At 38.1% G+C, this 16,618-nt stretch overlaps 1 protein-coding gene across 4 annotated transcripts in view; it reads right to left on the minus strand.

Annotated features, from left to right (window-relative positions):
• ripor1 (RHO family interacting cell polarization regulator 1) overlaps positions 1-16,618 on the minus strand; it is a 69,286-nt gene that overhangs the window by 25,364 nt on the left and 27,304 nt on the right. For 3 of the 4 annotated variants that reach the window (XM_028451178.1, XM_028451176.1, XM_028451179.1), the window contains exons 2-12: positions 15,204-15,327; positions 13,447-13,599; positions 7,809-7,887; positions 7,705-7,728; positions 7,520-7,573; positions 7,273-7,422; positions 7,128-7,191; positions 5,223-5,266; positions 4,199-4,324; positions 1,398-1,546; positions 1,147-1,279 (exon numbers count right to left, since the gene is read on the minus strand). In XM_028451178.1, coding sequence (XP_028306979.1) covers positions 1,147-1,279; positions 1,398-1,546; positions 4,199-4,324; positions 5,223-5,266; positions 7,128-7,191; positions 7,273-7,422; positions 7,520-7,573; positions 7,705-7,728; positions 7,809-7,887; positions 13,447-13,599; positions 15,204-15,301 — 1,074 coding nt within the window. In that variant the 5' untranslated portion in view covers positions 15,302-15,327. Of the gene's footprint in view, positions 1-1,146; positions 1,280-1,397; positions 1,547-4,198; positions 4,325-5,222; positions 5,267-7,127; positions 7,192-7,272; positions 7,423-7,519; positions 7,574-7,704; positions 7,729-7,808; positions 7,888-13,446; positions 13,600-15,203; positions 15,328-16,618 lie in introns of those variants that run through there. The other variant, XM_028451180.1, reaches the window with a different exon arrangement.

Here is a 16,618-nt window from a genome sequence, read left to right on the forward strand (position 1 = left end):
AATTTTTTAGTATTTTTGGTTAATATTTTTAGAGCCCACCCATGATAGTTTTTTTTTCATTTTGTTAGGCATGGCATTGCTCAAAATAAGAGAAAACAATTCTAATTTGAAATATATTATCATATTTTGATTACAAGTACTTTTTATTGGTTATATCAGGTAAAGATCACTCAATCATTAAAAGTAGATTGTGATTAATAAAAAAGGGTTGGCAACCATCTGGTAGTCAGAGAGTTTCAAAGAGCCCATAGGTTAGGCTACATCTAGATTTACTACAGGGACAAAGGAGTGAGTATAACACTTCTACATCTATTCTACGCAGTCATCAAGAAACTACTCTAACCATGACTTACTGGAGTGGGTTGTCTGGCTGGTGAGTTTTCACTACAGGAACAGCTCTGACTAGAGGTGCCTCTAAAGATGTGAAGCAGAGGCCAGTGTTGGCGCCTCATCAGACTTCGAGGCAGAGACTGCATGTCAAAGTGTCAGCAGGTAGAACATTGGACATTAGAGCTGTTACACATTCCTGGGCATCACTGTCATCTGAATAAATGCCATTCAGCTAGAACTGGGGAATCACACTGGGTTTTGTACATCTCATAGGTAACATATGTTTGTGTTTGAAACCATAACTCAGTACATGATATTCCTATATTCCTCTGTAATAATTGGTGATTTAGGTGGAGAATGAGTTAACTTTCCAGAAGCCAGAGCTAACAGAACAATAAGTGTTGTTCATTAAACAATGTGCTTTCTGCTCATGGTTTTGTCTCATGAAAATTGTATAAAGAATCTTGATAAAGATTCCAAATGACTGTTGTGTTAGCTGCTTTTAGTAATTACTAATCCAGCTGAATTAGGCATTTTTTAGTTGTTTAGATAAAAACCCCTAAGCCAGGGGTTTTCAAAGTGTTGGAGAGTGAGCCCCCCCTACTCAGAGACCAAATAACACCTGGTGGAAGGCAGACACTTTTTCCCCTTTCTTCTCCATCTGTGTATTTACATTTACTGCAATTTTCTATGGTTCTTTTCTTTTCCGCATATCGTGGCCTCCTGGAGAACTCTGGCACCCCACCTAACACTTTAAAAACACTTGCCCTAAGCCAAATGCACTAAAAGGAGTGTACATAATATCAATGGACTCACATAGAAAGCTTGTTCTCGTAATGATGGCGTGTCTGGTGGCGTCTGGTTGAAGATGGTTGATAATCTCTTACTGACAGATGGAGCCTTGTTGACGGTACTTGCAATTGAGACCTGGTCGTCTTTGTCAAAGGGACTGAAGAGACGAAGGGAAGGAGGAGAAGGCAAACAGATAAAAGTAACTCACAGTGCAGTGCTTCTCATTATCTGCAGCTTTCCTAAAACATGGTGACAGACCTGGCAGCAAAACTTACTTCCAAGTGACTTCAAGGCTTAGTTTAATGGTCCCCAGGTCATTAATGTCTACTGCAACTGTCTGCGGTAGTGCTGCAAAGAGATCCTTGGTTTCACAGGAAACATTCCCAACAACCACGTGATTGGCTAAGCTCTTTACCTCTATTACCTAGAAAACAACAGAAAAGTTTCACTTTTTCGCTTGGTTGTTTTTACACAATTAGTAGAGTTAAAATCTGACACCAACATTAGACTTTATCAAACATGAGGTATGGAATAGCCCAGTACTGATGCAGGTTAAAGCTACAGCTGACGATAACTCACGTTTTATAAACTGGACCTGCATTTCATCCCAAAGTTGTTCTTATTCACTACTGATGTCAGTGTAACCCCAAAAACACAAACAATGACCCTCATTTATCAACCTTGCATGAAAATTGGTGCAAATTTGAGTGCACATTTAGTCGTAAGACAGGACCAACGTGTGATTCATGAAACATTCATATCTGACAATCCCAACTTACAAATGATGGGGTGTTAATAAATCTGGCGGCTGAATTTAATCATCATTGACATGTTGCACCCTCCTGTTTTGAAGGCCCCACCCACTAAGTTCAAACAAGAAATAAAACTTTTCCAAGATGAAAATCAGCATCCTCAGATCTGAGGTGGAGCAAAACAAAGATGTGCTTTTTGAACGTGTGAAAACTGGAGCTAAAGAAGCACATTTAAACGCCCTGTAGAAGAGGATCAGCTACTGAGCAGGAGAGGTCTTCCCCCCTGTGAGCTCTGCAAGCAACTTCACAACAGAGATCCTGGAGACACACATGGATATGACGTTTATATCGACCTCAGTCCACATGCTTTAGGCAATAAAGGTTTCTCTTCTGCTTCTCAACAAGGGAAATCACATTTTCTCTGCTCCCTCTCTCCCACCCGTATCTGTCCTTGGTGCTGCTTTGTTTTGTCTGGTCTTGTGAATCCAATAGGAGCCTCTCTTTACACCTCTATCCAAATCTGGAATAATGGTCTCTCAATGCAATCAACCAAATTTTTTCGACAAAAAAAAAAAAGGAAGTGGTGAGCCCGCCTGTCCTAGTGGTACGTTTGTGGCTGGATATGCACTTGACCCTTGGAACAAGTGGTGAGTTGTGGGTCTGTCGATTCTTTACGCGAAAGACATATACGTGATTGGAATTATGGTAGCAGGGATGCTGCTGATTGGAGCTGGCAGCATTCTGACCTATTGCAAAGTCCGTATTACGTCGGCAGCTACTTTGGGAAAGCTGCCAGTCATTTCTGAAGGATGAAACAGGGTTTTCAACACTCAAACTCATGATGAATGATCTCAAAAGAAAGCAGGGGGCTGCTTTGGAACGTTTACACGTTAATTAATTGATCTTGGAGATGTTGAATACTCGGCTCGCTAGTTAAAACCTTATTGGATTCACTGCTGGGAGACCAGGACTCAAGGCTATCAAAATTGAGCTAGCCTGAATCGAAAACAAATCGCTTATCATCTTTGGTTCCCAAAGCCAGCAATCAAGGTTGTTTCATCTAGCTACAGGAGAGGCAGGTGAAGCGCCTACAAGAGGCTGTACGCACCCCAGAGTGGCTGGCAATCCATTCCTTTCTCCACCTTAAACCAACAACCCCGACCTTCCCCTTCTACTTCCTCTGTGTCAGCATACATCTAGCCTAACCTTGCTGAATCTGTCATGAAACTTTTTCACTTCTGCACCATTTTTCAGGGCTTGACATGAACGCTGTAGTCAGGCAAGTTATCATTATAACTGACTTGCCTAACATGTTGCTGCCCCACAGCCTAGCGAAAATGTTGAGAAATAAAACTTGTGAAGTTCATGTGTAAGTCTGTGTTTATTTTCATTATTATTGTTGCTGCCAATTACGCCAGCCCACAACAGATTCCTTACCTTTTGTTGAACAGTCTGTGTCAGTTCGATATGTGTATTAAAAGAGCCACAACACGTTTCTAACATGGTACAGCTACACTTCCACTGATTTGCTACATTATATTTCAGCTATAGATCAGTGCGGAATCAGAAAGTCACTTTGGCTATGACACGTTGGCAGATGCTGGAGAGTTCCTTTGTTCATACGGGACAGCTGTTTGAATTGCCTTTGTTTTTTAGTTCCAGGTTTTTGTCAGTTCTCAGGGTTCTCCTTATAGATGGAAGTGAAAGTTAACTCACTGTTTGATTAGGGATTTACTGCTAAATCTACTGCTAATCAAACTGAATCCAAGAAAGAACAAGAATAAAAACAGGAAAGGAAGAGTCAAATAAGAAACATTAAGCAAAAAGAGCAACTTTGTGGCTGAATATGAGGAAGAACTATTCAAATGTTTCCTGCTACATAGTGACAGTAACAATATAAAATCATCTTCACATTGGTAAATATGTTGCCTCTATTTTATTTTAGAATTCCTGACCTCTGCATCATTTCATAATTTTGTTGTTGTTGTATTATCTAGTCAGTATTTTGTGATATTTCAAGAGATTTGTGATTGTTACGATGCTTGTTGGTTGAAAACGGAAGTAAAAAATTATTTTATTATACTATCAATTACATCAAATAATCTTGGAGTTCTTTTAAGGCAGTTATTTATGTCGTAAAAAAACTATCTTGCAAGTGACAATTTCAACCTTTAACAGTTTTTAGTGATTAAACTCGCATTTTGAGGAATAAATATCATCGACCAATTGATCTATGAGGCGTACGCTATGTCTTTATCTGTGTTAAAAGAAGTGATAGTCGCAGGCAACTTTAACAGAATGATGAAAGTTATGAAGGGACCAACCTTTATAGATAGAAACTCATTGATGAGAGGCAGGAACAACATCTCTTCACTGTCCCACACTTGCTTGCCATTGATCTCTATTCTACCTCGAAGCTTCCACCTCTGACGGCCAAACTTCATAAAAATCTGAACAAAGGAAAAGTATATAAAAACCATACACAAGCACATGCATAATCAATAATACATGATGGACTACATTTCTTAAATAATCCATCAATATACAATATTCTGTTTGTCACCACAATATAAACACAGCTGATTATACATAACATGTACACGTATATAAAATATTGGCTAATTAGCTTTTTGTTACAGACCAAAATCTTTAGAGCTAAGAAAAAAGATCTGTACAATAAATAAAGAAAGACTGTTTTTAGTTTCAGTAAATCATTAAAACAGTTATTTTAAGATTTATGAATCATAATTAGTTATATTAGCATTGAAATTATATTATCATTGGTTAGAGAGCTTTCAATTTTTTTGCCTTCCTTAACTGCGTATTAGTTACTCGCAGTGGCACCCAAACTGGGGGACACGCCCCCTAGAGGAGCGTGACATCATGTCAGGGGGCAGAACTGAATTATTTCTGTTCTACAATGTTTGATTGCACATTTGACGAATAGTCAAAGTTTTCAGTCATTTTCAGTTAAGGTTACATTTTTTTACCCAGTTTATAGACATTTTGATGTGATTGGGGGCCCTGAAATATTTTCATTCTTCAAAGGGGAACGCAACAGAAAAAGTTTAGGAACCACTGACTTAGAGGATGTGGGCTGTATAAGGCCCACAGTGAGGCCCGTGAAACCATAATGCTCTCTAGCCAATTAACAACAGCTACTAGTAAACACTGGTACACTGGAACACTAACAAGGAAACATAATTCAACACACAGTGGAGAAAATGTAAAGGTAGCCCTCATCCTGGTGAACGTCATATGTACTAACACTAACCCTAATCAGCTCAATGGTCATGGAAGGAGAGCGACAGAGAGGATAAGAGAAAAGAACGTGATTGGCAGACAGACCTCGTACTGGTCACCAGCACATAGCCGAGCAAATCCAGCCAGACCTGACAGACGAGTAGAAAAAGACACAGCAGTCAGCTTCTCATGCATGTTTACAGACTGCATCCTCTAATCATGCTCTGTTCACTATTTAGGAACGAAGGAAGGCTCAGATGTTTTAGGACTAGGAGGGTGAAACCACTACAGGTTTTAAAAAAACCTATTCAGACCTGGGGCTTTAATGCTGTAAAGTAGGGATAGGCAACTCTATCACTGCGGGGGCCACAAAAATATGATTGTATCGGATCCGAGGGCCACATTATCACCATTTTTCAGCATTAAAATATTGATTAATCTGAACATTAATACGTGCATTTATGTTGGTCATTTTGTGTAATTTTGTTGACAGTGTGTGTCTGTGGAGCTATTCTGTAATGTGTTGTTTTTATGTCTATGTACTCATTTTGTATGTTTAAATGGTTGTTGTGTCTGTATGTGTCTCTGCTGTCATTTTGTGCTTTACAAATCATTTTGAGTACTTTGTGCAAATTTGCTGTGCATTTGTGTGTTTTGGGAGTTTTTTGTGTATAATCTTGGGCTTCATATTACTTCAAACTTCTTGAAATATAATTTTTGGGGATTTGTTTTGGGCCGCCAGTTGCCTATGTCTGCACAAGAAGAAACAACATCAGCGGTCCCGTGGACATAGACAGTGTAAGCTTATTTCAAGGAAACCTTGCACCTACGAATGTATGAAGCTGTTTTTATATGGAAATCTGTTTGAGTCACGTGTTTCACTGATGTGGACATTACTGATGATTAAGTTCAAGTTATGAGCAGTTTCCAGTATTTCCTCTAAGTGTCGCCAAAGCATCAATAGCTGCAGACGTGTATATAAACCAGCTCTGAAATTTCTGTGAAACACACAAACTTTCACACTCATTTCACTTTTGATATATCAAGGCCTTGCCAGTGAAAAGTATATACACCACATTTTTGTGTGTTCGCACTCTTAATACATGTGACCGCTGTTCTTTCCAATGTATAACTGATTAATGTTTATTTATATTCATGTTTACAGAGATGATTACAATTGGAGAAATACTTTGAAATGTTTTAAACTACCTATACTCCACTCTTTGTTTTCTTTCAGAGCCTGTACAGACTTCTTGGACACTGAGCCATCCAATCGTCCAGCACAAATGTCCCAATCACATACATGGATACAAGTGTATAAAAATGACAAACAAATAAAATGATTTGGAATGTTTTTGTTGTTTTGTGTAGTTTTTTAAATCATTGTATGTATACTTTTCTCATTTTGTGTGTTTGTTGTTTTGTGCATTTTTGGAGTAATTACATGTATTTTTGTTGCAGTTTTGTGTAATTGTCATTTCTTGTATTTCCGTTCTTATTTTATGTTTTTTTATTGTTTTGTATGTTTTCCTGTTATTTTTGTGTAATTTTGTAGTCGTCTTGTGTGTGTTTTTAGAGTGATTCTGATTATTTTATTTTGTATTGCATAATGTGCATTTTCTATTGTCGATTGGGTTTATTTTTCTGGAGTTATTTTGTGCCTTTACTTTTGTGGTCACATGTGGCCCCTAAGCCATCAGTTGCCCATGTCTGGTTTAAAGCAGCTGCCCCCCATCACCAGGCCACAATCACCAAATATTAAAAATAATAATAATAATAATAATAATAATAATAATTTAGCTTTTCTGTTTGCTCAGGTGATTTATTTTGAAAGGTTGTCACTTCCCCTTTTGCACTCAAAACTTTACTTGACAGTATTTGTGCAGACTGAGTAATGAAGCAGAGCAGATTTATGCACTGGAGTGGCATTTCCTTTTCTATATCCTGAAGGATTAGAGACGCATGTTTGGTTTTAAGAATAATAGTTACACATTTAAGTTTTATTCTTACCTTTCATCCTAATGTGAAATTCTCCCATCTGGTTCTCAAACTCGCTCTCCAGCACACACATGTTCTACAGAACATAAATGAGCAGTTTTTAATTTAGACTTCAGAACTGAATGATGAGAAATGCTTTACATAACCTTCACCTTACCTCAGTGTACTCTTTGTATCCTTTATTAGCTTCTGCCAGACTCTCCCTGGCCTCTTTGCTCACTGAAGAGGCAGAGTATGCTTTCACCATCTTGTCAGCTCCGTCCCGGAGTCTTTTCTGCAGGCAGTAGCCTTCATACAACTCATCCACCTGGGGAGGAAAGATAAGGCGTACACACTTGTTGTCACAAAGAAACGTAGCAATGAATCGTGATAAACAAGTCCTTGGTTACAGATCGTGCCCTCACCTTGCTGAGATGAAACTCCAGCCGTCTGATGTACCGCTCTGTTATCTTGACTTGCTGACAGAAGAAAGCACAGTGACAAAATGATGGTGAATTGATCACAAGACAGGAAGGTTTGAGAAACAAACCAAGAAAAAAGATAATGAATACGAATGAAAAAGGCCTGTGGTTGTGGCCTCATAGCTCACCTTATCCACTTCATAAAGAAAGCCCTAGAGAGTGAAAAAACATGTCAGTATCAGAAACATGGTATGACGGAGGGAAACATTCAGGAAGGTAACTCATGACTCACTAGTCGAGAGTTTCTCTTTGACTCTTTCATCTGCCGGCTCAGGTTATCAAAGTCCATCTGATGCACCTGTAGGTAGGACCTAATCACACAATCACAGACAGATTGTCTCCTTTAGAAACAGGCTCTGCAGTAAGTTTACACAATAACTGAATGTTTTACTGTTTAAAGCTTCACTGACATGTTTTAAAGACAGAATGCGGGTGCTTATATGTCAGTTTAATCAAAAATACTCAATTTACTTAAACTGACCAAACAGGCTGGATTATGTTGCACAGGTACAACAGCCTGTTTGGGACAAACTGAAATCTGACCAGAATGACATCTGTTGTATGTAATCTTTAGAGATGTCCTGATACAACCTTTTCACTTCTGATACGATGCCGATACTACAGCCTTGAGTACTGGCCAATACCGATCCGATGCAAAATCAGCACAAATCATACATACTTTTAATGACTTATTTTGTAGTGTGGAAAGTTAGAAAAGGCTTGATCAAGTGATGTTACTCAAGCAGAGAACAATAGTCAGCAACAGCAGGTATGAGAAAAAGTGACGCATTTATTATTAACCAAATTCTTACATACATTCTAACCTTCAACATAATATCTACAGTGCTCTACAATTGTATAAATATAATATCATATTTTAGATGCAGTCCGATGAAATTCGATATTCGTTTTCTGGCTGATATCGGACCGATATCAATATCGGATTGGGACACCCCTAGTTATTTTTATTTCTTTGCTTTTATTTGAGTTTTCAAAATTAATTAATCTTGTTCCACAAGACACTATGTATAATGAGCAGCAGGCAAGGCCACTCAAGCACTCATAGGTGCTAGTTTTTATAGGAGGGGCAGGGCCAACAGTGACTAAGAAGCCACCAAAATGTCATAAACTACCATTTTCAGCCAATAACTAAATCTGATTGGAATAGCAGGGTTTCAACCAACAGATACTCATGTATTTTTACAACAAAAATGCCAAATTGAAATACTTTGACTAAAATTTCAAGAGCTGGACTAGAATCATTCAAGCGCTTCTAACCCAAATACATTTGTTTTCAATAGAAAAAATGTTTTGGGGTTTAGTTACACTATATGGGAGATTTTCCACTAAATCAGACTTGGCAACTTGGCAAGTGGCAGCTCGGGGGCCACATGCAGCCCTCAGGCTAGTTTTATGCTGCCCCTAACATAAATGCACAAAACTAATCCAGAAACACGCAAAACTGCAACAAATATACATAAAATTAATCCAGAAATACAAAAAACAACAAGCAACGTACTCAAAATGATTCCAGAAACACACAATGACCCTAATTTATCAATCTTGCGTGAAAACAGATGCAGGTTTGAGTGCAGAATAGGTGACAGAACACACGAGTGCTTTATGAAACATTCGTATTTGACCATTCCCAGCGTACAAATGATCGTGTGTTGATAAATCCGGCAGCTGAATTGGATCGTCATCAACATGTTACACCTTTAAATAGTCCTTGTTCAGAGGCCTTGACCACAGAGGTCGACCACATGGAGAAAAGAAAAGAAACACTGGCAAGAAAAGAAACTTTTCCGAGATGGAAATCTGTATCCTTACATCTGAGGGGGAGCTGGACAAAGATGTGCTTTTTGAACATGTGAAAAACTGGAATTAAATTAGCTCATAATAACGCTCTGTGGAAGAGAATAAAAGAGGCAGACTTTTAAATAAAATTCTCAAAAACTGAGTTTACAAATTTTACCTACGATACGTGGACACAAATGATTCAATACTTCGGCACATTTGCAAAAATTTAAGGTCCTAATAAAGTGCCTGTCGGAAGTATGTATTCACATAGTGGGAACTTCAGTAAAGTTGTCTATTATGGCCAAATGAGTATGTGTTTAAAGGTTGGATGTACAAAGAGGTGTACATACTCTGTAGTGTTATAAAAAGGTATATTTGCGGGTCCATAAAATAGTGTGTGCAATTTCCCTGGTTTAATTCTATGGGACATGTGCATGATAAATGTGTATATTTTTTTCGTTTGGTGTATTTTTCTGTAATGTATGTTTTTTGGAGTCATTATGTGTATTTTTGTAGCTTTCTGTAACTTCCTGCATTTTTTGTATAATGATAGTTTTTTGTTACCATTGTAGTGTGATTCTGGAGTCATTTTGTGTATTTTTGTATATTTTTGGTGTAGTTTTGTGCATTTCTGTTGTCATTTTGTGTATTTTTTGTATAAATATTTAGTTTTGTGCATTTTGAGTCATTTTCATATTTTTGATGTCATTTTTTGTGTGTGTGTGTGTGAGAGACTCGCTACTCCGTGGCTAACACACATGCACGCACATCAGTGACTCACATCAGGCCCAATAAGTGAGACTTGAGAGCTTTACTAGTATATCAGTGCGAGCGACCTTTCTTGCTTTTATTAGTAGATACTTCACATTTTAAAAGTGATTAATGAAGCCCTGCCCCCAGTTGAGGCTGTGCTGCCGATGGTTCCTTGGGCGTTAACTTCTCACACTGTACCGGCACGTCAGATGGTACTCCATTTACCAATGCAATGTTGCAAAATAATGTTGCACACTTTGTTTGGGTATACAGAAAACGTCTCCCTGCTGGTCCAAAACAGAGCCACCTGTCCTTGAACAACCCGAAGCAGCGCTGCACTGTGACCCGTGTGGGTCTGTGCGCACAAGTTTTATTTTATTAGTTTTAATCATCCATTTTAATCTGTTTTTGTTGATGTTTCTGCTTAAATTGCAGCAGAGTTTTGTTTAATAAATATTTTCATACTCAATTGGATTTTGCTGAGCTGCACCACACACAGACTTAAAAATACACTGAACAAAAATACAGTATACATAATTGTAGTGTTGTGTTCAAGACCACACTATCCGAGACCAAGACTTGCCCGAGACCAGAATGCATCGAGACCAAGACAAGACCAAGACTTTCGGGAGCCGAGACTGAGTCAAGACCAAGACCGAGACAAGCCGAGACCAACACCATAACCTTTTTTTTTTCAATTTGAAAAAATATATAAATAAATAAAATTATGACAAGGTTCGACAGTTAAATAACATTCTCTCTTTAATTTTAGTTTATTTTAAATACATTTGACGGAGAAAAAAGGTGCCTGCAAAAAATTAACTAAAATATTAAAACTACTACTGCTACTGATAAATTCACAGTCATTCTACATATTTGAAAACAAGATTTTTATGTCAGCTGAATGTACAGCAAGTGTTTAAATGTATTTCTGCCAAGAAATAATGATTCTTGATTCTGATTCTTTGAGTTGTGCAGGTCAACAGGTCACAGATTTCACAAGATATTTTTTTAGTTTGAAAAAGCCTTTACACAGGTTATTTTTATTAATTCACTTAGTTGATATAGTTTGATATAATTTGGTTGCTGTAATGTAACTAGGATATTCAATTAACAAAGGTTTCCAGCTGTAACTGTAAAAGTGAAACTTTCTGAAATAAAACTACAAACAAGTTGTCAGCAGTGTAAAAAACATAGATCTACAGGTAGATGTGAAACTAAATAAAACAAACTCAAACCCTGGAACAGTCATGTGACAAATTAATCAATAGTTCTTGTTGAGAATTATTATTATTATTCTGGATACAGTGGAAACAGAAACTATAAAAAATAATTATATTTTGAACCTGTTTATATTGTGGGGAACATATTATATACATACATGTAATTAGAGTCTAAAGCCACAAAAAAACACCACTTTAAAAAGAAAATAGACTAATATAAGACCTCTTTACAGTTATTTGACTCATTCTGCGCTAGTGCAACTTGGGGTGATGACGCGCTGGTGACAACATAATCCAAGATGGCGGCGGCCCGGACTACAGCCGACACTATGTAATAAAAGCCTTAAAAGACATGGATATAATGAAAAGAGTGGATGGACAGAGGCATAAACATTCACACGGACACACACAGACTTATTAAACACACACGGACCTCGGTAAACAGAACGGGCTTCACAGACCGGCAGGCACTAGGACCCAGAGGCGGAGTAAGTGCGTCCCCAGTACTGCATGTACAGACTGTAATATCACCAGTTTATCATTTTACCAGTTGTTAGAGCTACTGTCTTTACCAGGGAGAAAATATTTATTACTGGTTATTGTTTTCTGGAGTTTTACTGAGATTTTTACCAGTGATTAGTTCATATCTCCCTTGCGCTCCGCGGTCCAAACTGACATCGTAGGCGCACGCACACACACACACACACACACACACACACACACGCGCACGCGCACACGCACACGCACACGCACACGCACACACGCACACACACACGCACACGCACACACGCACACGCACACGCACACACGCACACGCACACGCGTCACATTAAAGAAGGTTGCGGTCATTATACGGGGTGGATTAAAGAATGAATAAAATATTATTTTATCCCGTTCTTCTCCGTGTTATTATCACATTATAAAAAAGTTTAAAAATAGCAGGAATTAGTGCTGGTCTCGAACGGTCTTGACGGAAAATCCAGAGTCCGGGACAAGACCGAGTCAAAATGCTTCAGAGTCCGAGACGAGACCGAGACCTTTCAAATTTGGTCTCGAGACCAAGACTGGTCTCGACTACCACAACACTACATAATTGACAGGAAAACCAACAAAACAACCATAAAAACAAACAAACCCTCTGTTAATGATCAGATTGGTCATTATTATTCTAAATGCTCACATGAATGTTGACGGCAGACAGTCACATATTTGGCCATCGCTGCACTAAATCCTAGTGAGCTGCAACCTTTCAAAATAAAAGCTGAGCTTCTAAACACCATTCCTAATGAAAAGCAGTTGCAATGCCTATGAGCTATATGCACAGTGAGGCGTGACATATTTCTGGTTGAAAAGAAGACCAATGAAGTATTTCCTGTTACCACTTTCAGACAGTCAAAACAGTGGAGAAGTGAGCCTTCACACTTTTGAAATGTGTTTTTCACAGTTTCGTTTTATTGTGCCTGGTTCTCTGGTTGTGTGTCTACACAATGACATCCAAAAAGAGGAAGTTTACCTTCCAAACAAGAGGAGATAGCACATCAAGACACCACTGTTGCATCCCTAAGTGTACAGCTTCAGCTTTGAGTTTTTTTACATTCCCACAATAGGATGAGCTGCAAAAAAATATGGACCATCAACATTCAAAGAGATAAACCCTAACCCCTAACCCTGACATGAAGGAGCGATCAAATGCACAAGAGCGTCCGCGGAACTGTCCTCGTTCTTTTTGAATGGAATAATTACTCCCATCCTGCACCTCTTCCTGATGTTTGGGAGCAAAGAAAGTGACCAGACTCTCCCTCTGAAATGCTATCAAAACATAGCTGTAGCTATTAAAGTAGCATTAGGGCCTAGCTAAACATAAAACAAGAGGAGCAACTCTAAATAAACGGGAAAAACAGTTTGTCAGTAAAAGGCCAGTAGCTTGTGCAAATGTATAAGATGTCCGCTGCTATGTAATGCTGTTGTTGAGTTGTATGAGATTAATATGAAAACTATAGTCATTTGTCATAATACAGTAGGGTTAGAAACCAGAAGTTCTTCACGGTCTTCGCTCAAACACGGAAGTGAAGCGTGCATATAGCCCATACTTACTGCAGACCCGTCTTTAGTGCCTGGTAGACCTGATCCAGTCGTTCTGGTTGTGGAACTTTGGGTGGTGGGTTGGACTTAGAGGATATTGTAAACATCCTGCTGGTTCTGCTTGACTTCCTGCTGAGACGTGGAGTGCTGAACACTGACAGGTTTCTGCAAAATCACAAACACCACAAGCGTTCTGACATGACATCACCTCAAGTAACGTTTATTGACACTTTCAAAATAGCGTGTCAAGAGGGGGATGCACCACAAACACAATATTAACTTTAAGTGTGAGTGTCCAGGAGAATCGACGATTCCTGATGCAGTCATAATTTTAATAAGGCTTATTATTATGAACAAATATCAGCTCCCTGTGGATTGACCATGGCTTCTTCTCTAAAGCCATCAGAACAACCAAAACAATGATTGTGCTGGGATCCTGACAGGGCAGAGCTCAATGGCTGCACTGATATATGCTGTCTTTTACACTTCCATAACTGTAGTCTTCTGATTAGAAGGTTGGCGGTTCAAACCCCTGCTATACCTGCCCATGTGTATTTGGGTCCACGTGTCTCACTACTCATGAAGGGAAATATATGTAATTGAAAGGCTCACAAACCGCCTCAGATCAGTTATCTCTTAAATTACTGTCAACTAGTAAATGCAATGAATTTGCTGTGTATTTCCATGAAAAAAAAAAAACAGTCAATGAGGTCAAACATCAGCAGGTCAAATAGTGGAGCCTAGAGTTCACATCAAACATGATGACTCTGCTTCTAGTTGTTATGTTGCAAAGAAATGGAACAAACTGCAGAAGAGCTGAAGTCAGCATCACATGCGAACATTTTTAAAACAAAGTTAAAGGCACTCTTTTTCTCTACTGCGAGATTTTAATGATATTATTTTATTGTTGATTTAATCGTTTTACTGTTATTTTAAACCTAGTTTAATGTTTTAATGTACTTATTGATTTTTAAACTGTTTAATGTTTTCTGTTGCACATTTTACATCATGTAAAGCACTTTGAATTGCCTTGTGTATGAAATATGCCATACATTTGTGCTAATTCTGATGAATAAACACTTTATTCAGTCAACAATGTACATGTTTTTTTATCTATTCTCAATGGTTTCCCTGGGAACTCGCATTACATTTTGAAACAAAGGAAATGCTAGGCCCAAGACTGAAAATAGATAATCCCAACATGAGAAAATTTTTAGAACTTGCTGGGCTCTTCATTTTAAGTATTTTGCATGTTAGGATAATACCATGACTAATCTGAATTCTCCCTTTCATGCAAGAAAATCTAAAAGCCATCAAACGATGTAAAACACAAATGCCCTCAGTATGTTATGTTTTGTTTTGTTTAGTTTTTTTTTTTTTTTTTTTTTTTTTACAATTGTGAGAAAATACTTTGTGAAAGACTTTCTCTGTATGCATTGAAATACAAAAAAAATATCATCATCATTATTATTAATAATAATAATAACGAATGGATTATAAATATATAAGATCCACACAGCAGTCCTACTGATGGAGGTAAACCATGTCTGTAGCCACAGCTGCCTTAAGGCAGTCTGACAGTGTGGCAGCACATCTGCACATCATGGCCCCTCTAATTAAAGTCACCTAATTAATTGATGTAATTATACTTGTACATGGCAAGTTGTGCCTAAAGACTCAAAGGCCATGATTGATCAAGATTAGAAAAAAAATAAAATGATTGTGAAAACAAAATCTATATTGGTGACGTACTGTGAGTGAAGGTTTACCTGTAAGGCTTGTCGTTGGTGTTTACTCCAGTAAAGCTCTGGCTCCTAGTGATGGATCTGGTGGTGAGGCGTCTGACTGGGCGCACAGACAGAGACATGGTGGACAGAGCTCGGGATGGAGTCCCTGTACAGCACGGGACAAAAAACAAAAGATATGATTGATCAGTGTGAAACTTTTGTTCATTACCACCCATTGTACTAGAAAAAAAAAAAAAAAAAACATGGTAGAAATGTGTGATATGGTCCAAAAACATGTCAGGGTTTAGTATGTGTCAAATAGCAACTGTATTTCCATTTTTTATTTTCAGACACATAACATAATATAGAGCTTTATTCATCTCACCGTGGGGAAATATGGTTCACATAGCAACAGAAGAATAAAGGATAGAAAATAAATGAAGGATGAACAAGGGTAGATATATATATATGTATACAAACACAATACTGGGATATACAATAAGAATAGTTCAGCAGTGATAATCACGGTGCGTGTGTGTGGTCAAAATGGGGATCCTGTTTGTTGTAAAGACTGACAGCAAAGGAATTACCATATATGCTCTTTCACATACTTTAGGTGAATCAGCAAATATCACCAACTGGTGGTTCAGGAGATCGAGCATAGCGCGAGCAAAATTTGACATATTTGTCTGTTTGCTACACTTGCTAGACATTTAGTCATGTTTTCCAGGAAAAAATAGTGTACAAATGTGTGATTTTGAAAAGTTGCAGCAATTTCCTAAAATGACTCAAAGATGCAAAAGAAAAGGACAAAAGACAGTTTTTTTATACTCTAGAAACAAACTTAAAACAGTCCTTAAAAACAATTTAAAAAATAAACGCTGTGGATTGTTGTGTGCTACAGTACAAGTGCTCAGTTGGTGCTGATCTGTTATTTTGTAAATAGATAAACTGACAATTGATAAACCAATTCATGCACATTAGTAGAATCCACCTACAGTATCTGCTGCTCAACTGAAAGGGAATTCAGATTTACAGTATAATAATCTGAATGTCAATGTTCTGTGGCAGTGTGTTGTATCCCGTTTCTCCTATAGCTACAACCCTCTCAGCACAGGAAATGTCACAACCCAACAGGAAGTCAGATGCACCTCCTCTCTGCACAGGAAATTGAACAAAGGGAGATAGACCGTAAGCTGCAGGCAGGGGATCAGGAAAAAAAGACATTTCTAGTTGGTTTCAACTGAACCACAGGAATGGAAAACGCACAGCGTATCATAAACGTCTACATCCGTTTGAAAGGAGACTCAGTATTCCAGATTACAGCGTTACAGTATTCAATGCTTTGCATCATTTCATAAAATCCGGTCAGATCAAGGCTCTGACGAGGCTTCGCTACAATATCAACCACATACACTCACCACATGCAAAAAAACTTCAAGATTATTCAAATAATA

Source organism: Gouania willdenowi, chromosome 6, assembly GCF_900634775.1.
Source record: "Gouania willdenowi chromosome 6, fGouWil2.1, whole genome shotgun sequence".
Taxonomy (NCBI): domain Eukaryota; kingdom Metazoa; phylum Chordata; class Actinopteri; order Blenniiformes; family Gobiesocidae; genus Gouania; species Gouania willdenowi.